This window comes from Pristis pectinata, chromosome 1, assembly GCF_009764475.1.
Source record: "Pristis pectinata isolate sPriPec2 chromosome 1, sPriPec2.1.pri, whole genome shotgun sequence".
Classification (NCBI taxonomy): Eukaryota; Metazoa; Chordata; class Chondrichthyes; order Rhinopristiformes; family Pristidae; genus Pristis; species Pristis pectinata.
In genome coordinates, this window is record NC_067405.1 from 5718263 (window position 1) to 5741602 (window position 23340).

A 23340-nucleotide genomic window follows, 5' to 3' on the forward strand; every position below is an offset into this window, starting at 1 on the left:
CTATTTCCTTTCAATTTATGCATAACCCCTACTGTAACGGGCATTTAGCTGAAGTGACTGAGGATAAATTTCTACCCTCAAAAAATCCTACAACAGCAATTGAGCTAACTGTCAAGTACTGTAATGATTTGGTTTTTAAATCTTTGAATTGTCGGTGTCATTTGTAGGTGATGCGTGATCATTGTTTGGTAGAAGACAAGATCTTTTGCCCTCCGTGGTTCCTCACAGTACGTGTGCAAGCGAATACGTTCCAACCAGGGCACGAGCACTTCATTCCCAACTTCACCCTTGACTCTCCTGAAGTGGTGAGTAAAAAGGTTATATTTCATATTTTTCTTCAGTTTTATTGCAGGAACTACGCTCTGAGGAAGTTGGCACTTCACAGAGAGATGTGTAGAGAGACATTTGCCCTAAAATAAACAAGAAAGAAAACTAAGATATTGTGAAAAGTTTCCTTAACTAATTCAGACTGTTCCAATGTGAAGTGAACACACAGAATTTTATCCCAATCTAAACTCCTACCGTTTTACTCCCTCACTAATTATAAATTGAGTTAGCTCCATATTTCATAAAATAATTTTCATTGTATCAGATGGTGCCAACCTTGGTTCAGCTGGAACATGCATAGAATTATGGAATAGTTACATCACAGAAGGTGCCCATTCAGCCCATCATGTCCCTGCTGGTTCCCTACAACAACTCACTAGTTCCACCCCCCTCCACAGCCTCTCAAATTTTTCATCACATTTACCCAACTACATCTTGAAGGCCACAGTGGAACCTGTCTCTACCACATCTGTAGGCATCCAACCACACTCTGTGTAAAAGAAAAGTTTTTCCTAATGACACAGTGAAATCCCTTCCAGTTTATATCCGTGACCTTAGTCTTTGAACCCCCCCCCCCCCCTTCAAAGAGAACCACCTCCACTTTGTCCAGACCCCTCATCATTTTATATACCAAATCTCTCCTCAGTCTACTCTTCTGTAAGGAAGACAGTCCTAGCCTCACTAATCTATCTTTGTAATTCTGGTCCCTCTTCCTTGGAACTATTCTTGTAAATCTTTTCTGGACCCTCTCAAACATTCTCACATCCATCCTATAATGTGACAATCAGAATTAAATACAATACCTCATTTAGGCCCAGACCAGTGTTTATAAAGGCTCAGAGAAATAAAGGACTGCAGATGCTGGAATCTAGATGAAAACACGATGATGCTGGAGGAACTCAGCAGGCCAGGCAGCATCCGTGGAGAAAAGCAGGCGGTCAACACTTCGGGTCAGGACCCTTCAGGACCCTGCTTTTCTCCATGGATGCTGCCTCCAGCATCATTGTGTTTTTCATTTATGAAGGCTTAGCGTGACTTCCTTGCTTTTATACTCCATGCCTTTGTTGATAAGGTCCAAAATTGTGAATTCCTTATTAACTGCATTGACAATCTGCCTTGCCTCTTTAAATGATTTGTGCACACATTCTTCCAGATCATTCTGCTCCTTCTGAAACAGTATCCTTTATTTTATATTGTCTCTACTTATTCTTCCAATCCTCTGGCCTCTGAGACGGAAAGTTTGGATTCAAGCCCCACAAAATCTGGAGGAGCGAATGATCAGAGGTGTTGTCTTTTGAATGAGTTCGTAAACTGTGGCACTGCCTGCCCTCTCAGATGGATGTAGAAGGTTCCAAAGAACAGGGAAGTTTTTTTCTAATCCTCTCGACCACTGCTCATTGCTCAGCCAGCATCAATCACTTTGTGATCATCATGCTGTTGATTTTGGGAGCTTGCTGTGCTGAAATTGGCTCCCACGTTTCCTACATTCCAAAATATTTCTTTGGGTGTAAAGTATTTTGGCATGTCTTTGTGTTACAATAGTGTCTTTTTAATAAGTGTAGGATCATTAAAAGTTCCACGCATATTCAGCTCCGGGGGACCAAGCTAAGGATTTTGATGAAGTGGACTGCAGAAGAAAAATGATGGATGTGCATTTTGAAGTGCTTCCTGCATTGGAAAGTCTGCCAGTAAACCTCCTCCATTCAATCCAAACCTGCAGAGTCTGGCACTACGTTTTAGTTCTACAGGAAGGTCATTGACCTCAAAGATTAACTCTATTTCTTTATCTACAGACGCTGAGAAATTCCAGCATTTTCTGTTTTTTTTATTCCAGATTACACCATCGACAATATTTTTCTTTTGTACAGAGTGTACCAATCTCAAACTGTCTCCCCTGATCCCAGACTCCTCAGTCAGATGAAACATCTCCTCTGCATCCAGCTTCTCAAATATGTAAAATTCAATGAGATCTCCTCTCGTTCTTCTAAACTTTAGAGAATAAAGTTTCAGTCTGCTCAATCTCTCCTTAGACAGCAACTCTGTGTTTCTCTCTCCGTAGGTGCTGCCTGACCTGCTGAGTATTTCCAACATTTTCTGTTTTTATTTCAAATTTCCAGCATCTGCCCTCTTGCTTTTGGGATTACTTCGTGGAGAAGAGTGATCATTACATGATAGAATTACATTGGCAATTTGAGAGTGGGAAACTTAGCGCTGTTACTAATGTCTTAATTTTAAATAAAGACAATTACAAAGACATGAATGCTGAGTTGGCCATAGTGGACTGGGAAAATAGATCAAACAGGTAAAATGACATAACGTTAAAGAAATATTTCGTAACTCTCAACCAAGGTGTATTCCCTTGAAAAACAAAATCCTTAAGGTTGATGAATGAATGGCTAATTTAAGAAAGCTAAGGATGTTAACATGTTGAAAGGAAGTATTGCAAAGATCAACAACAGATCAGATAAATTGGGGAAAATTTAGATATCAGCAAAGGATGTCTCAAAAAAAGGGAAACAAATAGATCTTGTGAGTAAACCACAAAGAAATATAAACAAAAAATAAGAACTTTACAAGTATATAAAAAGGAATAGAGAAGCTAGGGTGAATGTTGGTTCATTTGAGAATTAAAATGGGGAATTAATAATGGGAAATGAGAAAATGGAAACCTTGAACAAATATTTTGTATCTACACAGTGGAAAACATGAAACATAGAACAGTACAGCACAATACAGGCCCTTTGGCCCACAATGTTGTGCTGACCTTTAAACCTCGCCTAAGACTATCTAACCCCTTCCTCCCACATATCCCTCCATTTTAAATTCCTCCATATGCCTATCTAGCAATCTCTTGCATTTGAGCAATGTACCTGCCTCCACCACCGCCCCAGGCAGCGCATTCCATGCCCCAACCACTCTCTGGGTAAAAAACCTTCTCTGATATCTCCCTTGAACTTCCCACCCATTACTTTAAAGCCACGCCCTCTTGTATTGAGCATTGATGCCCTGGGAAAGAGGCGCTGGCTGTCTGCTCTATCTATTCCTCTTAATATTTTGTACACCTCTATCATATCTCCTCTCATCCTCCTTCTCTCCAAAGAGTAAAGCCCTAGCTCCCTTAGTCTCTCCTCCTCTTGAAAAGCATTCCAATAATAGTAGAAAATCAATAGGTAAATTGGAGGGAAGAACTATTGAAAATAATGGGATTAAGGGTAAGGATCCTATGGCTTTAAAAGGAGTGGTTGCATGATAAACAAATTAGGAATGGGATTCGACCATTTGACCTCTCGGACCTCCTCTGCCACTCAACAAGATCATGGCTGATCTAATTGTGACCTCAACTCTGCAATCCTGCACATCCCTAAATAACCGTTCAGCTCCTTACTTATCAGGGACCTGTTTTTGTTTTCTCTTCCTGATGTGGCTGTACCTTTCTATTTCAATTTGTTTCATTTTTCTTTTCTGCCTTCCTCTGACCAATTGTTATCGTGCCTTGCGATTTGCCCTGTGCCCTATCACAGGCGTTCTCTCTGTTCTCTCCACTCTTCCTCTCTCTGCAACTTCCAATTTTTCCTTTTCTGATGAGGGTTCCTTGACGTGAAGCTTTGGCTCAGATTCTGTGCCTACTGATGCTGCCAAACCTGCTGAGTGCATCCAGCATTTTCTGGTTCCAAACACTCACAACACTTTGAGAGAAAAAGAATCATTGTGATCTTCCAGAATTTCCCAGGTTTGAGAAATTTCCCAGCAGATTAGAAGTGCACAAGTCTAATGTCACGACTTAAGAAAGGAACAAGACAGAGTAGAGCAGTTAGCCTGATATTTATCATTAGGGAAATGCTGGAATGTATTATCAAGGATTCGTAGCAGGATACTTAGGGGCAGGCACGGTAGTGTAGGGGTTAGCGCAATGCTATTACAGCGCCAGCGACCCGGGTAAATTCTGGCCGCTGTCTGTAAGGAGTTTGTACGTTCTCTCCATGTCGGTGTGTGTTTCCTCCGGGTGCTCTGGTTTCCTCCCACATTCCAAAGACATACGGGTTAGGAAGTTGTGGGCATGCTATGTTGGCGCTGGAAGCGTGGAGACACTTGCAGGCTGCACCCAGAACACTCTACACAAAAGATGCATTTCACTGTGTGTTTCAATGTACATGTGACTAATAAAGCTATCTTACATCTTAGTTTTATTAAAGGGAAATAATTTTTGATAAACTTTTAAAAGTTCTTTGAGGATGTAACAATCAGCAAGGATAAAGAAAAACCAGCATAGAGCAGCACAGTTTAGGAACAGGTCCCTTGGCCCATGATGTCTTCACCAAACACGGGGCCAAATTAAACTAAATCTCAAGTGTGGGTTTTTGGATCTCTGGAAGGCATTGTGTTGTGAGGCACCACAAACATGGTAAATGAAGTAGAGTCATAAATTTATGACTCCCTGGCTCAGAACAAATTTGGAAGGTCAAAACTAGGTGTTCATGAGGCACTCTTGACAATCAGCAAAAACAGAACTCTACACTACCACAATCTGTAACTTCGTGGCCTTCACTCTACCATTACTGTCAAGTAGAGGATTAACCCTGGTTCAATGTACAATCCACTGGGAGCAACATCACAGGTTCCTCAAATTGATGAGATTCCACCTACTGAAACTGCAATACAGGACAAAGTGTACGAAAAACAACATGCGGTAAATAGAGCTAAGCGATCTTAAAATCAATGGATCAGATGAAAACTCTGTAGTTCTATCACCACTAGTTGTGAATGGTGGTGGACAGTCAAACAGCTAATGGGAGGAGGAGGCTCCAAGGACATCTCCATCCTCGTAATGGCAGGGCCCAGCATTTGAGTGCTAAAAGCTAGGCTGAAGTATTTGCAACCATGTTCAGTCTGATGTGCCTTGGCTTCCCCCTGAGATCCCTACAAAACACTGAACTACAAGCAATCTCTAGCCAACTTGGTTCATACCCCATGAGATGAAGAAATAGCTGAGAGCACTGGATACAGATTAAGGGATGGGGCAATATCCCAACTCTACTTCTGAAGATCTGCACTCATACTGGCTGTGTTTCTCGACAAACTCGTTCCATTAGTTACACTATTGGCATCTACCGGACAATATGGAAAATTGTTCAGGCATCCCCTATTCCTAAAAAGCAGGACGCATCCATTCTGACTAATTACTGCCCAATGTCTACTGTCAATCATCAGCAAAGGATGGAAACTGTCACCCTGGCAAATCTGAAGTTAATGGGCATCGAAAAGAAAACACTCCAATAGCAGGAGTAGCAGCTTGCACAAAGGAAGATGGTTGTATTCGTAGAGATCAATCATTCCAGCCTCAGGACTTTGCTACCAGATTTCCTCAGGGCAGCGACCAAGGTTCAACCATTTTCAGCTACTTCATCACTGACCTTTTTTCCATGATAAGGTCAGAAACTTCAAGTCACAAGGTTTCCTCAGGAGGCTAAAGAAATTTGTCATGTCCCCGTTGACCCTTACCAATTTTTATCAATGCACCATAGAGAGCATCCTATCTGGATGCATCACAGCTTGGTATGGTGACTGCTCTGCCCAGAACTACAAGAAACTGCAGAGAGTTGTGGACACAGCTCAGCACATTACAGAAACCAGCCTCCCCTCCAAGGACTCTGTCTATACTTCTCGCTGCCTTGGTAAAGCAGCCAACATAGTCAAAGACCCCACCCACCCCGGATATTTTCTCTTCTCCCCTCTCCCATCGGGTAGAAGATACAAAAGCCTGAAAGCATGTACCACCAGGCTCAAGGACAGCTTCTACCCCGTTGTTAATAAGACTATTGAATGGTTCCCTCGTTATGATAAGATGGGCTCTTGACCTCACAATCTGCACTTCCTCTGTAGCTGTTACACTTTATTCTGCATTCTGTTATTGTTTTACCTGGTACTACCTCGATTCACTGTGTAATGAATTGATCTGTATGAACGGCATGCAATATAACTTGTCACTGTAACTTTCCACTGTACCTTGGTATATGTGACAATAATATTAAACCAACCAACCAATAAAGTGGGGATGTTCGCCCATGATTGCCCAATGTTCAGTTCCATTTGCAGCCTCTCAGTGAATGAAGCAGACCATGCCTGCATTTAGCAAGGCATAGATGTTATGCAGGCATGGACTGAAAGTGGCAAAATGCCACAAAATGTTAGGCAATAATCATCTTCATTGAGAGGGAGTCTAATCAACTGCCCTTGCCGTTCCATGGCATCGTCATCAACACTATTGATATCATGAGGGGTGTGCATGTGGAGATGGTGTGTGAACTGACTATAGATCAGGAACTCAGCTGACCAGGCCCATAAATATCATGGCTACAGGAGTACATCAGATGCAAAGGTGGGGGGGGGGGGGGGGTGGTGGGGAACAAGTTGTGAGGCAGATCTAAGGAATGGGGTTATGGGGATCAGGCAGGGAAATGGACTGGGGCCAAGATCAGATTAGCCATGATCCAATTGAAAGGCTATGTGGGCTTAAAAATCTATCTGGTTTTCCTCTGCTCCTATATCTTGTCTTTTTGTTGTTGAGCTCCATCTCCTGCTGGCTGATTAATCGCCTACCACCGATCATGACTGGATGTAGCAGGAGCTCCTGAAGGATAATTGTGAATCAGATTGGTTTTTAACACAGTGTAATTGTTCACCATTAGTGTTGCTTGATTTTTTTTTGTTAATTACTTCATTCCAGATTACTGAATAAATTGAGTTTAAATTTTCCCCCAGCTGTCATGCTGGTATTTGAACTCACACCTCCAGATTATTTAACCATTGTACCAGATGTGGATTTACTGTCTTCTGCAGCATGATATCCAAAGCATTCCTTCCAGGAATTGCATCATAAGTGCATTGCGGACACAGGTTAGGCACTCGTTAGGCATCTGTACATTGCGGCCTTAAGTTAGGCACTCATGGTGTCCAGAAGTGGGCTCCGAAGGTCCCAATTTCTTGCCATTATGATTCTAAATTGATTTTGCCCCAAATATCAGTGACCTATTTTTCCAGCAGGGGGAGCTCAAGGCCCTGAATAGGCCAGATTAAGTGGTCCAAAAGAAGTGTGTTTAGTTTCATAGTTTTCATTGTATATTAATATTTGTCAGCATGTTTTAAGGTCTTTTTACACTATGCTGCCCTGCTCATTCATTCTGCACATATCTGGACCAGATTTTCTGGATCCATCCCACTCTCCGGATTCACCACCCATGATGCCTGCCCACCTAAACTTAACCCCTCCAAAGGTAAAGGACTGGACGAATTGCTAGGACAGGGTTTAAAATTCTTTTTAAATATTGGTTAATGTAAAAAATATTTAAATAGGGCAGCACGGTAGTGTAGCGGTTAGCGTAACGCTATTACAGTGCCAGCGACCCAGGTTCAATTCCCGCCGCTGTCTGTAAGGAGTTTGTACGTTCTCCTCATGTCTGCATGGGCTTCCCCTGGGTGCTCCGGTTACCTCTCACATTCCAAAGATGTACAGGTTAGGAGCTGTGGGCATGCTATGTTGGCGCCGGAAGAGTTGCGACACTTGCGGGCTGCCCCCAGCGCATTCTCAGTAACGCAAAAAGACGCATTTCACTGTGTGTTTCGATGTACATGTGACTAATAAATAAACATCTTATCTAAGATAAACATCTTATAGATTTCAAAAGTATATTAAAAATATAAAAAGTAATAAAAATACCTTAAAATACGACCCAATAATTTGAAAAATAATAAGGTAAAATGACTCAACTATTTACTGACGTTTACCTCTTTCCACAGGATAGTCTGCCTACCTGGTGATGATGCATGTGAAATGCTTCTATCCACTCTCCTCAGTGCATAGTGCTCTACCACTGGACTCAATGGTGAATCCCGTGGTGGAATATGCTGGCAACTGTTTTACAGTTTGTGTTGGACTTCCACATTAATTCAAGCAAAAAGTCCAAGAAATACTGAGGCTTGAGTGGCAACTAGCCAGATATCCATCCCTTTGATTCAGCCCAATGCAATGAGACTGTATAATCTGCTTGTTCGTCAAAGTTGAGTTTATTGTCATGTGCACAAGTACATGTGTGCACAGGTGCAATGAAAAACTTACTTGCAGCACAGGCAAATTGCATCATATAAGCAGCATTCACAAGAAAAACATAAATTGTGTCTAATTTATGTTTAATTTTTACAAGAAAGAATACAATTAGAATAAAAAAAGTCCATTTTGGTGCAAAATGATCAAAGTGGTCATAGTATTGCTCAACTGTAGTGATTAGGGTTTTGCTGGTTGGTTCAAGAACTGAATGGTTGAAGGAAAGTAGCTGTTCCTGAACCTGGTGGTGTGCGACTTCTGGCTTCTGTACCTCTTGCCTTATGGTAGCTGCGGGAAGATGGTGGGGCTCTTTAATGGTGGATTCTTGAGGCAATCCCTCCTGTAGATACTTCTGATGATGGGGAGGGATGTGCCGATGATGTATTGGGCTGAGTCCACTACTCTCTGCAGCTTCTTACGTTCCTGCGCATTCAAATTGCCGTACCAGACCATGATGCAACCAGTCGGGATACTTTCAACAGTACATTGAGTGAGAGATAAATATGGAGCAGTACACCAGAGATAACTTTCCTGCTCTTTTTTTTCAAATAATGCCATGGATTCTGCTACACCTATCTGAGAGGGCTGCATTAATATCTTATCTGAAGGTCTCAGGTATCCCCCATACTACCTATTCATACTGGCTATCTCCCCTCTGTCTTTCAGTCCAGTTGAAGGGTCTCGACCCAAAATGTCGACTGTCCACTTCCCTCCATAGATGCTGCCTGACCCGCTGAGTTCCTCCAGCATCTTGTTCGTGGCTCCAGCTTTCAGCATCTGCAGTCTCTGTGTCTCAAGGACTTCTAGTCCACTATCAAAATGTTTATGTCACCCTGTCCGAACCTAGACTTTGGAAAGATGCTGCATAAATCTGCAGTATCAACAGGCTTCTTTGCTGACGTATTTGTGATTTCTAACCAGTCCAACGTTTTTCTTGCAGGTGTTGCCAGCAGTGAATGAGAAAGGGACAGCCTACAGGACCCTCCTGCTGAAGAATACAGGGGATACACCCATAACCTTTTCCTTCCCTTCACCACATGAAACTGTCATTAGAATTAAACCAAACTTTGGTTTTGTGCTCCCGAATTCCCATCAGATATTGACACTGAAGGCATCTCCCCAGAATGAGAGCCTTACCAAGTACACACTGCCATTACATCTTAATGCCTCAGAGAAGTACATTCAGGTAATAATAAGAAATCCTAGTCATAGCATAGTGGTACAGATTTGGTGATCTTACCAAAGAAGGGCACAATGAAGGTTCACGGGATTGATTCCTATAATGAGAGGATTGCCCTGTGTGATAGAATAGGTAGAATGGGTGTGTATTGTCTGGTGTTTAAAATTAAAGTCGTGTTTATTGTCATCTGCACAAGGCCATGTGTGCACAGGCGTACTGAAAAACTTCCTTATAGCAACATCACAGGCACATAGCATCATATAAGCAGCATTCGCAAGAAGAACATATTATATACAAGTTTTACAAGAAAGAATACAATTAGAACAAAAAAACAAAGTCCATGGTTGTGCAAAGTGGTCATAGTGTTGCTATACAGTAGTGATTAGGGTTTTGCCGGTTGGTTCAGGAACCGAATGGTTGAAGGGAAGTAGCTGTTCTTGAAACTGGTGGTGTTGGACTTCAGGCTTCTGTACCTCCGGCCCAATGGTAGCTATGAAAAGATGGCATGGCCCGGATGGCAGGGATCTTTGATGATATGATGATGGATTTAAAAGAATGACCATTGATATCAATAAAACCTGTAAAGTTCTGTGGAGGGCAGATTTATCAGGGCCTGGTGAATCCGCACCGGAAATATTGTGTACAGGTTTAGTCTCTCCACTAAAGGAGTGGTAGATGCGATAGAGAGACCGTAATATATATTCACCAGATTGATTCCTGGGATAAGGTGGTTGTCCTCTTGAGAGTTGAAGCAGTTCTGACATGAGCACTCATGGGTTTAGAAGAAGGAGAGGTGACCTCACTGAACATACAAATTTCATCTGGCGCTTGAGATGGTAGATGCAAGGATAATGCTTCCTTTGGCTCAGGTGTCTGGAACCAGGGATCACACTCAAAGTAACTGGGCCCCGTTCAGGAGAGATGAGAAGTTTCTTCATCCAGAAGGAGGTGAATCTTTGGAGAAGTACTGTGGAGGCCTAATCATTGTGTATATTCAAGGCCAAGATTGATAAATTTTTCAATATTAAGGAAATCAAAGGATGATGGGGTAGTGCAGGAAGGTGGTGCTGAGATAAAAGTCAGTCATACCCTTATTGAATAGCTGAGCTGGCATGCGGGGCCAAATCTGTTTCATGTATTCTTATGTTCTCGCTGCCAAAATTTGCCCTCTATTGTGAACCTCTGCTGTCGATCCTAAAGTCTTGTTCTTAAAAACACTAGTTTCTTTTTACCTGAATAATCTCTCATGCTGTCCGAATCCAACATTTTTTCAGTTGATCTAATTTTATGGTTAGTTTCACTCTCAGTTTGTTTTTTCTGATTTTCTTTCATGCTATATCCATTCACCTTATTGTGTACCTCTTGCATTACTGTTTTTGATATTGATGGTTGAATACCTGAACTATTTTCACCTTATCAAATAAATAAGAGCATTTTGATTTCCTCTACCCTGGCTGGTACAAAGTTGGTAAAGTGTGATAGAGATATGGTTGTGGGATAGGTGAGTAAATTGAAATAGAACAAGTCACTGGAAGTTGGATAGATACATGGATGGGAGAGGTCTGGAGGGTTATGGACTGGGTGCAGGTCAATGGGACTAGCAGAATAAAGTTTCGGCACAGACTAGAAGGGTCGAATGGCCTGTTTTCTGTGCTGTAGTGTTCTGTGGTTCAGTTAGGTTTCCTGCCCTTTGCTGCTGGAAATTACTCTGCATGATGCCACCAAAATGGTGTCATCTTCCAGATTCTATTTGATGATCAATGGCTACTTAAAATATATACAAATACTGGGACAGTAACCTCACCAGAATAACTGACTTTCGTTACAGATTTAGCACTTATCACCACAGATGCAGGGTTGTGCCAATGTTTATCTGTTGTTCCTGCCATAGGTTTCAAATGTGCACCAGCACATTTGGAGTTACACAGCGTGGAAACAAGGCCTTTGGACCTGTTAGTGCAGCACATCACACAATCTGTTCTGCCAGGAGGATTTATTACAATATTTAGAGGATGCTGTTTCAGTACCTTGCTTTGGTTCTGAAGCTTCGTCTAAAATACATGAAACCTTGGACATTGTAGCATTTCTCAGTATGCCCTGAATTGTCAGTTGAGACCATGTATTTGTTTCAGTGACTAGAATGCATAGCCTTTTGACACAGAGGCTAAACTCTGACAGCGGTTGAAAATCATTATCAGTTACAAAGAACTGTTGTTTGGCACAGAGTGCAATATGCTACTCACCTCTCTCATTCTCTTGACTTCTTAGGAAATCAGATTATTTTGCACTGTTGAAAAGCCACTCGTGACTCTGGACGGAAATGGGTATCTGTACTTTAAGCCGACATGCATAGGCACCTTATCAGAGCGATCCTACTTCATTAAGAACGTGACACGGATGCCACTGTATTTTCAGTGGAAGATATCAGCAGCTGGTTCCAAGGTTCTGTCTGTCAGACCAACCTTTGGGATCATCCAGGCCAATGAATCTTTGGTGAGTTCCAGATCTTTTTTCTGTTAGAACATAGAACAGTACAGCATTGGAACAGGCTCTTCGGCCTACCATGTTGTGCCAGACCAATTAAACTAGTAATTAAATGCCTAACTAAACTAATCCCTTCTGCCTGCACAATGTCCATATCTCTGCATGTTCATGTGCCTACCCAAGAGCCCTTGAAAGCCTCTTTCGTACTTGCCTCCACCACCACCCCTGGCAGCACATTCCAGGCACCCATCACTCTCTGTGTAAAAAAAAACTCACCCCGCACATCTCCTTTGAACTTGCCCCCTCTCACCTGAAATGCATGCCCTCTAGTATTAGATATTTCAACCCTGGAAAAAGATACCAGCTGTCTACTTTATCTAGGCTTCTCACAATGTTATAAACCTCTATCAGATCTCCCCTCAGCCTCCGCCGCTCCAGAGAAAACAACCCAAATTTATCCAACCTCTCCTTATAGCACATGCCCTCTAATCCAGGCAGCATCCTGGTAAACCTCTTCTGCACCCTCTCCAAAGCCTCTACATCCTTCCAATAAAGGGGGCAACTAGAATTGAATGCATTTGTTGTTTAAACAAATAAAATAGGAGTTGACTGCGTAAATGCAGCTACATTGAGATCCACACTAACAGGGCTTGATACATCCCATGTTCATTTCATAGCCCACACTGAGTTGTGTGTCCTCTCTGACGTCGGGGTTAGTGGTTTTCCAATTGGCCATGGTACTTCTGCCTAAGGGAAGAAAATATATGACATGAGAAAAGGAAATGCTAGAAATGCTCAACAAGTTTGGAGCATCTTATAGATAGGGAAAAAGAGTTTGCATTTTAAATCAATGACCTGCCATCTGAGGAAAATGGAGCCAGGTGTATTATTTTCAATTGCAGCTCATTGTGGTGTTTGGGAGTCTGACTGCTCAATTCATAGCACATCAATAGGTTTCAAAAGCAACTACTTGACTTTCATAAAAAATGATACACAATTGTACAATGATTTTGCAACAATCACACACGGCATCACACTTAGTAATTGCACAGATATTTACATTCATTTTTCTGATACAAAATACTACATAATTTAGCATGTTTCACATTTTGAATTAGAGGAAATTCACTTTCAAAAGTCAAAGTCAAGTTTATTGTCATATGCGCAAGTACACGTATGCTCAGGTGCAATGAAAAACTTGCAGCAGCAAAGCAGGCACATCGTGTAAGCAGCATTCACAAGAAAAGCATAAATTAAGCACAATTTTTACAAGAAAAGAACACAATTAGAACAAAAAGTAAGTCCATTTTAGAGCAAAGTGATCAAAGTGGTCATAGTGTTGCTAAACTCTAGTGATTAGGGTTGTGCCGGTTGGTTCAAGAACCGAATGAATTCTGCCCTAACAAAATATTTTGAGAACTTTCTTTCATTCTAACGACGTGATCATCTTTATTTTTCAAAGAACTACATCATCTAATTACTTAAATTTTGGACATGGACTTAAATTTTAACAGGAATTACTCCCTATGACCTGTCTCACACTCTTTGTTTCTAGTTGAATCCGAATGCCTTTACAATGCTTTCAGTAACAATGTTTGCCACAAGAGATTCTGCAGATGCTGGAATCTGGAGCAACACACACAAAATGCCGGAGGAACTCAGCAGGTCAGGCAGCATCTATGGAGGGAAATAAACAGTCGATGTTTATGGTTGAGACCCTTCATCAGGTCTTGACCTGAAGCATTGACTGTTTATTTCCCTCCATAGATGCTTCCTGACAGTAACAATGTTTGTTGTCTCTTATCACTGAAGATTGTTTCTTGAGTGTCTATGTACTAACTTACTAGCTTAATCTCTTTAAATTGACCTCCTTTGAATATGGAAGGTAACTTAACAGGGCCCAGGCAGCTAAGAGACTGGTCAGCAAGGGATGACTGGTTAAAATTGTTTAAGAGCTCAGAATTAGGGGATTGCAGAGGCCTAGAGGGTTGAAGAACTTGAGAAAGTTGGAGCCAATTTAAAAACCTTGCATCTAATGAGGGCATACAGCCAGCTGGGGATGTACGAAAGGGTAGAATTGGAGGAAAGCGGAGTTCCAGTATACTGTACTTCTGACATTGCTCTGAAAACCGACGCTTCTCAGGATTGAGACAAAATGCAGACAAGAAGTCCCCAGACCAGTAAATGACTATTAAAACAGTAAAATGCTGGAATTATCCTGCAAGTCCTTAGAATCTAAACTCTCTCTGCAAATTGTTATGATAAGCCTAAAATCTTTATTGGCCTCATAACACTGCAACTGGTGATTCATCATCTTGGAGAGAGAAACAAAGTTAAGGTTTCAGATCGATGATTTGCCATCAGAACATAGTTTGGTGAAACGTCCGATAAAAGGCCATCAACCTGAAATGTTAACTTCATTTTTCTCTCCACAGGTGCTACCTGACCTGCTGAGTATTGTCAGCATTTTCCGTTGTTATTTTGTATTTTGGGTATGGCAATGCTAGTAATTGGACGAAGCAACATAATGGCATTATTGGCCCATCACAGCAGTTATTCTCTGATGTAAGTGCACAAAAGGTCAATAAGCATCCGAAGGAAGAATGACATTGACCTTGGACCCTTCAGCTATGAAGCTAGGTTGCAATAATAGTGTTTTGGATAGCAAATATCTCAATGATTTACACTTTGATAGCTGTTAGGCAGACAAATGTGGCTGATCATTTCACCACTTTCAGGTGCTTACTGTTCAAGGTTTTGTATTGTTTCACTTAGATCCTTCATGTGTTCTGCCTCTTGTAGTTTCCCTGTATCTTTTAACTCTGTTTTGTATTGTTGGATACCCCACATGTGTATAAATATTTGGTTTAATCTAATTACATTTTTTGATTTCTTTTTACTTATGCATAGTTTGTAAAATTGTACTGTAGCTGGAACTAATGAAATGGCCACATTGTGAAAAGGGATGGCAAAGGCAATCTTTGAGATAAGAAATCAGGCAGTAGAACAAGAGAGTAAACAAGTCAGAGTCAATTGTTTGGAGGATATTATCTCCTTTTCAGAGTTCTTATTCACAATAAAACCTGCCATGGCACAATGGCCGTGGCAGTGTTCAAGAAGCTTATAAAGGTCTTCAGCTTATCATAACAATTTGCAGAGAGTGTCGAGGTTCTAAGGATCGGCTCAGGTCACTTGTCCACCTGCGGAAAATGATAATGTTATTTATTTTTCTGTAAGTCTACTACATTATATTTATCTTAGTGAATATAATAAACTGAAGTTTGTTGCAAACCTATTTGGTGTGTAATTCAAAGTGCTTGGAGTACTTACCTTGGATTTAACCAACAGCATATTGTGGACTTTTTTCAGGCACAATCTTGGTCTTTTTACCCGCAAGAACAACAGAAGTATTTCCTGAAGCCCCACATTTATGTGTGGGGAGTGAAAGGCCCACACAGTACAGAGCAAGGAAAGAAAATTCATTTCACCCTCAGAGTTATTGGTGAAGGAACAGTGGGCAGAATTACGGTGAGACCACAGGAGAGAGAGGAGCAATCCTGTTTGCATGCATTTTCTTTCTGTTGCGATAATTACTTTTCCATCTACTAAGTTTTCGCACGTATAGCATCTTTCACAATTTTGCACTTTACAGCTATAGCACTTTACAGTCAATGTAGTAATTTTTATGTGTAGTTCCTGTTGGAATAAAGGAAATGTGACACTCATCTGTGCAGGGCCATATTATCCTGATGGTAAACACTTCCTTCTGTTCCTCTTTTTTTTAAATTACGCTGATCCCCCATCACCCTATCCCCTCTCCATCTGCCCATCACCCACACATTCTTCCCACCGGTTCCCCCCCCCACCTCCTTCCCTTTATTCCATGGTCCACTGTCCTCTCCTATCAGATTCCATCTTTTTCAGCCCTTTGTCATTTCCACCTGTCACCTCCCAGCTTCTTGCATCATTCCCACTCTTCCCCCCTCCCTCATCTGCCGATCACTCCCCTTCTGGATCCATCTATCACCTGCCAGCTCTGGCTCCACCTCTCCACTCTACTCCCTGTACGCTAATGACTACATGGCCAGATTCTTCTCTAACTCCATCTACAAGTTTTCAGATGATACCACCGTAGTATCTCAAATAACGATGTCGGAGTACAGGAAGGAGAGAGGGAGCTCAGTGATATTGTGTCATAACGACAACCTTTCCCTCAATGTCAGAAAAACAAAAGAGCTGATCATTGACTTCAGCAAGGGATTGGTACACATGCGCCTGTCTACATCAATGGTGCTGAGGTCGAGAGGGTTGATAGCTTCAAGTTCCTAGGAGTGATCACCACCCATAGCTTGCCCTGGTCCAACCATGTAGACACCATGGCCAAGAAAGCTCACCAGTGCCTCTACTTCCTCAAGAGGCTAAAGAAATTTGGGATGTCCCATTTGACCCTCACCAACTTTTATTGATGCACCATAGAAAGCATCCTATCCAGATGCATCACGGCTTGGTACGGCAACTGCTCTGCCCAGGACTGTAAGAAACGCAGAGAATTGTGGACACAGCTCAGCACATCACAGAAACCAGCCTCCCCTCCATGGACTCTGTCTATACTTCTCGCTGCCTCGTTAAAGCAGCCAACATAATCAAAGACTCCACCTATCCTGGACATTCTCTCTTCTCCCCTCTCCCATCAGGTGGAAGATACAGAAGCCTGAAAGCACATACCACCAGGGTCAAGGAGAGCTTCTATCCCGCTGTTATAAGACTATTAAATGGTTCCCCAATATGATTAGATGGATTTATGACCTCACAATCTATCCCGTTATGACCTTGCACCTTATTGTCTGCCTGCACTGCACTTTCTCTGAAGCTGTGACGCTTTACTTTGCATTCTGTATTGTCTTACCTTGTGCTACCTCAATACACTGTAATGAATTGATTTCGATGAATGGTATGCAAGACAAGTTTTTCACTGTACCTCAGTACAAGTGACAATAAACCAGTTCCAATTTATTCTGGCTATCTCCCCTCTTTCTTTCCAGTCCAGATGAAGAATCTTGACCCACAAAGTAGACTGTCCATTTCCCTCCATAGATGCTGCCTGACTTGCTGAGTTCCTCCAGCTCCTTTGCACGTTACTCCAGATTCCAGCATCTGCAGTCTCTTGTGTTCACATTGTAATAATTACGTCTTTTTTTAGTGATGTTGGTGGTTAAACATTCGCTGGGAGACTGAGAAATTCCTCGCACTTGTTCAGACCAGTACAGTTGGATCTTTTATATCCACTCAAGGGAGTAGACTGGCCTCAGTTTAACATATTATTTAAATTTTTAAATTTAAAAAAAATTTTTATTTACAGCGTGGTAACAGGCCCTTCCGGCCCAACGAGTCTGCGCCGCCCATTTTAAACCCAAATTAACCTACCGGTACGTCTTTGCAATGTGGGAGGAAACCAGAGCACCCGGAGGGAACCCACGCAGACATGGGAGAACATACAAACTCCTTACAGACAGCGACGGGAATCGAACCCCGATCGCTGGCGCTGTAATAGCGTCGCGCTAACCGTTACGCTACCGTGCCGCCCCATTATCTATGCAGCACCTGCAACAATGGAGTATTCCCTCAGTACTACACAGTGTTCAGGTCTATATAATGGGAATTGAACCCACAACGTTGTGTCTATAACTGACACTTCTTTGATAATAGTGATTCTTGTTTGGATATCAGGTTTATTGACATAGATGGGCCTGTGATATCCTTGTACATGAGATATTAAGGCAAACAACTTTGATCTAGCTGGTCAAAACTGTGACATATATTGGCATAATGATAAAATGAAGAATTACATATCTATGGCTTTAAATAAAATCAGGAAATGTAGGAAATACTCAGCAGGTCAGAAACAGACCCATTATCAAAACCCAGCATCTTCAGTTCTTTAATTTTATATATTCATGATCTTTCCAGATAAAGGTTATTCTTAGAAGAATAATGGCAAATGTTAAGTAAGTGATTCTTAATTTACAATGAATATAGATGTCTTTTAAAAAAATCAATAAAAAGTGAACCAACAGTAAAGTGAAGGTAGTATTGGATTAAAGGAAGGGATTATGATGTTGCCAAAGAATCTAGTAAAGAGGGAATTAGGAAGGTTTTATAAATCTACAAAGGATGACCTAGTTTTGAAAGTAAACGGAAATTAGCAAGAGACGGAAGAACAAATTGTATGTGCTTTTATGCACAAGTAAAAAGGAAGGGATTAGTGAAGATGAATGTAGCATATTTACAGGCAGAGGCAGGATAAATTATAATGGGAAATTAGACAATGGTAGAGATGTGCACTGTTTTCACAAAAAACGCACTAGCGGTGTGGTACCATTTTTCTGAAAATGTGGAACTTAAAGAAGTTCACCTTAGTATAGGAATAGTTGGAGAAAACTAGCAATGGTAGCCTCCATTCAATAGTGTTTAAAAATGTGGCTCTGGAAATAATACTATCTTGCATTAGTACTTGTTTTGAGAATTTCTTAAACTCAGGATTGATCCTGTGGATGAGAAAGTAGTGTTAAAGAAAGAAGGGAGAAAGTAAACGGGTAATTATGCTACAGTTATACTGGCATCAGGAGTGTAGAAAATGCGAGAACATTTTGTTAAGGATATGATAACAAGGTACATGGAAAATCATAATACGAATAGGTAGGGTCACGTGTTTTTATTAAAAGATGTTTGACAAATCTAATTGAGTTTTTGAAGTTATAATTCAGTTGTAAGTATGAGGTGGCACAGCACCTGAGGTGCTGCCTGTGTAGAGTTTGCAGGTTCTCCCTGTGACCACGTGGGTTTCCTCTGGGTCCTCCAGTTTCCTCCCACATCCCAAAGGCATGCTAGTTGGTAGGATATTTGGCCATTGTAAATTGCCCCTTGTGCATAGGTGATTGGTAGAATCTGGGAGAGTTGATGGGAATGCAGGCATAAAATGGAACTTGTGTAAAGGGATGTTTGATGGTCGGCATGGTCTCAGTGGGCCGAAGGGCCCATATCCATGCAATGTGACTCTGACTTCATAAAGGGGAACCAATGGATATGGTGTATTTGGATTTTCAAAAATCTCTCAATTTAGTTCCTCACAAGTCAGTCTCAGAAATAGATCTTTATTACTGCACATACTCTCTGTGGGAGTGAGTTAAATATTCTCAACATTAAGTGAGCAAAGGGCTTCTTTCCGGATTCCTTACTATATCAATTAGTGACTATTTTATATTCATGCCCTTTAGTTTTGGAATTGCACATAGATGGAAATCTCTTCTCCACAATTAACCCTTTTAAAGACTCACCAATAGAGCAAATTGCAGCCATTTTTGAACTGGTAGCAGAAGGCATAAAGCTAGAATTATAAGATCATTAGCTCCAGAGTAAAATAACTTTCTTTGCTCTATTACAACTGTGGTTCAATCTCAACTTCAGAAATGATATTTCTGCCCCTCTGGTGTGAATTTCCAGTTTCGATATTAACTGAAACTTTGGTCACTGTTAATGCTATTCCTAAGTTGCAGGAAAAGGGTTGAATCTGTTCAAGTGTAATTCATTTAGGAATTAAAAAGTCTGCAAACCTTTCACTCAACCTGTGCTACATGTTAGAAGTAGTGGAACAACTCTGCATCATCTGGATTCCCCTCTGAGATTCCCTTTCAGTGGATCTCTTAAAGAGTTGTTGGCTAAACGTGCAAAAACTTTGATCAGCTAATAACTGAAATAAAGAGATCCACTGAAGTGTCTCAATTCAGTTTGTGAAAATGTGGAATTCAGTATTTAGCCCAAGGAATGGTTGTGGTAAATAGCATTTAAAAAGAAACTAGACAGACACAGAAGGAAAATTGATCAAGTCAGATGAAGAAAGCTTGTGTGGCACGTAAAGACTGGCATAGTTGATTTGGGAAGAATGAAAATCAAAAACCTGCAGATGTAGCAAATCTGGAATAAAAAGAGAAAATGCTAGAAGCACTCAGCAGTTCAGACAGAATCTGTGGAACGAGAAACAAAGTTATTGTTCCAGGCCTTCAATCATTAACTATTTCTCTTTCCACAGATGCTGCCTGACCTACTGAAGGTTTCAGTATTTTTTCTGGTTGGGATGGATGGCTTGTTTTGGTGCTGTAGATTCAATGTAATGCATTCAGATATACAATTTATTTATTATTTCGTACACAGCCTTTCATTCCTTAGCTTATTAAAATGTTTGGTAGGCGTTAGTGCTTTAACAATAGGAGGACTGTTATTCTCTCTTCTCTGTTCCCTGTAAATCAAAGATCCCACCCACCCCGGACATTCTCTCTTCTCCCCACTCCCATCAGGCAGAAGATACAAAAGCCTGAAAGCACGTGCCACCAGGCTCAAGGGCAGCTTCTATCCCACTGTTATAAGACTATTGAATGGTCCCTTAGATGGACTTTGACCTCATGATCTACCTCATCATGGCTTGGACTTTATTGTCTGCCTGCACTGCACTTTCTCAGTAGCTGTAACACTTTATTCTGCATTCTGTTATTGTTTTCCCTTGTACTACCTCAATGCACTGATGTGATGAAATGATAGCTATGAATAGCATGCAAAACAAAGTTTTTCACTGTACCTCGATACATGTGACAATAATAAACCAATTTACCAATGTTATAGTTAATGGTAGGCATGCTTGTTGATGTTATATACTGTGGTTGCAAATTATATCAGTGATGGTTGTCATCTATACTTCTCCTTCAGGCTGAGAAAGAACATATACACTTGGGAGACATCCTGGTTGGCAATACTCAGTCAGGTGACCTTGTACTGCTGAATAATGAACCATGCTCTTTAAACTTTGCTCTCAGTGTCAAGCAGGATATCACAGGACTATGTGACCCCGATGTTGTTGTGAATGATCCAATGGGTAAGTGCGGAGATATGGGATATTACTCGTTACAACCTATGGGGAAACAGACCTTGGAAAGGTTATAGATTAAGCATTTCAGAATTCACATCAGATTTTTTATCACTGATTTATCAAATGACGTGAAATTTGTTGTTTTACAGCAGCAGTACAGTGCAAAAACATAAAATTACCATAAATTACAAAAAATAAATAGTGCAAAAGGAAGGAATGAGATATCTTTATTAGTCACATGTACATTGAAACACACAGGGAAATGCATCTTTTTGCGTAGAGTGTTCTGGGGGCAGCCTGCAAAGGTCGCCACGCTTCTGGCGCCAACATAGCATGCCTACAACTTCCTAACCCGTACGTCTTTGGAATGTGGGAGGAAACCGGAGCACCTGGAGGAAACCCACGCAGACACAGGGAGAATGTACAAACTCCTTCCAGACAGTGGCCAGATTTGAACCCGGGTCGCTGACACTGTAAAGTGTTACACTAACCGCCACACTACCGTGACGAGGTTGTGTTCATGGGTTCATGGACCATTCAGAGATATGATGGCGGAGGGGATGAAGCCGTTTCTGAATCGTTGAGTGTGGGTCTTCAGGCTCCTGTACCTCCTCCCCAATGGTAGTAACGAGAAGAGGACGTGACCTGGATGCTGAGGGTCCTTAGTGATGGATGCTGCCTTCTTGACGTGTTGCCTCCAAGATGTCCTCGACTTTGCCCTTGACGAATTTAAGGGAGGCCAAAATCTGGTTCTCAGCCTCTAATATTTAGTCAGAGAAAGGGGAAATTGAATAAGGTAAGACGTTCAGAGGACCCAAGCAAGAATGAATATGAGTAAAAGACAAGATTACAACACAGTTGGAGAGGATTATGTATTCGTAGTGAATTTAATGCAGATATCTATTGACAAAGTTAAGATAGGCAATGGCCATAATACCACCAAATAAAAATAGTGTTAAAACTGAAAAGGGCATAGTATATAAGGCAAGTTAGACAGATCAATAATTAGAGGACAGAAATTTAAAATATTTACTGAGGAAAAATATTTTCACCTAAAGGGTGGTGAAGGTCTGGATGTCATTGCCTGAATAGGGAGGTAGAGGTGGACACTTGCATCATATTTAAAGGGTACTTGGATAAGCCATGCCATATCCACAGGTTAAGGACGAAGAACTGGGAAAAGGCTTGATATTTGTTTCCCCACAGTTAGCATTGGATATGAAGGGCTGAATTGCCTTATGTGCTGTAAATGTGTGATTATAAATTTAAAAATTTGGGGCTCAATTGATTTAGAATGGAAGTCAAAACATTGACTTTAATCAGCAGTGATGGACAGTTGGAAGAAGGAATCCTACCTTTCAGAAAATTGGCTAAATAAATATTCTCAGCTTTCAGGAGTTCAAAAGCAAGACTGAAATCTGTCATCCTAATTTTATGTCTTTGCATTGTACTTCTGCCGCAAAACAACACATTTCATGACAGATGAGTCAATGATAATAAACCTGATTCTGATTCTGATCCTGGGTAACTTAGCTGCAAGGCTAATTTACAAAGATGTTGCCATGACTTGAGAACCTGAGTGATAGGGAAAGGTTGAATAGGTTAGAACTTTATTCCCTGGAGCACAGGAGAATGAGGGGAGATCTTATAGAGGTATACAAAATTATGAAGGGTATAGAAAGGGTGAATGCATACTGGTTTTTTTCCCCTAAGGTTGAGTCAGACTAGACATAGGCTTAGGATGAAAGGTGAAATATTTAAGGGGAATCTGAGGGGGAACTTCTTCACTCAGAGGGTGGTGCAAATGTTGAGTGAGCTGCCAGTGGAAGTGGTAGATGCAGGTTCAATTGTAACATTTAAGAGAGATTTGGATAGGTACATGAATGGGAGGGGTTTGGAGGGATATGGTCCAGGTGCAGGTAGATGGGACTAGGCAGGAGATCAGGTTGGCATGGACTGGATGGGCCAAAAGGCCTGTTCCTGTGCTGTAGTGCTCTGTGACTCTGTAGGCAAGATAGTGAACAAAGAATTGTATTTTTTCCACAAGGACTGGGCAGAGATCCTAACTTAGCAGTGGTTGCTATTCAGAAGATTTGGTGCAACTTACCTTGAGGTTGACATGGTGGTGCAGCAGCCTCACAACTCACGGGGCACAGGTTTGATCCTGATCCCAGGTGCTGATCGTGTCGAGATTGCCCATGTTCCCTGTGACGTTGTGGGTTTGTGCTGGGTTTTTGGGTTTCATCCCAAGCCCCAAAAACACAGCGTAGTGTAAATGGCTGCTATAGAACATAAATGGCCAAAGAGTTAAAAGGGAGCTGATGGGCATGTGAG

At 41.4% G+C, this 23340-nt stretch overlaps 1 protein-coding gene across 1 annotated transcript in view; it reads left to right on the forward strand.

The window, feature by feature from the left end:
- Window positions 1-23340, forward strand: part of cfap65 (cilia and flagella associated protein 65) — a 154146-nt gene that overhangs the window by 47935 nt on the left and 82871 nt on the right. Inside the window, exons 11-15 of the mRNA XM_052025041.1 lie at window positions 168-305; window positions 7745-7760; window positions 9397-9611; window positions 11874-12098; window positions 20847-21073. Of these exons, the coding sequence (XP_051881001.1) occupies window positions 168-305; window positions 7745-7760; window positions 9397-9611; window positions 11874-12098; window positions 20847-21073 (821 nt within the window). The remainder of the gene's footprint in view (window positions 1-167; window positions 306-7744; window positions 7761-9396; window positions 9612-11873; window positions 12099-20846; window positions 21074-23340) is intronic.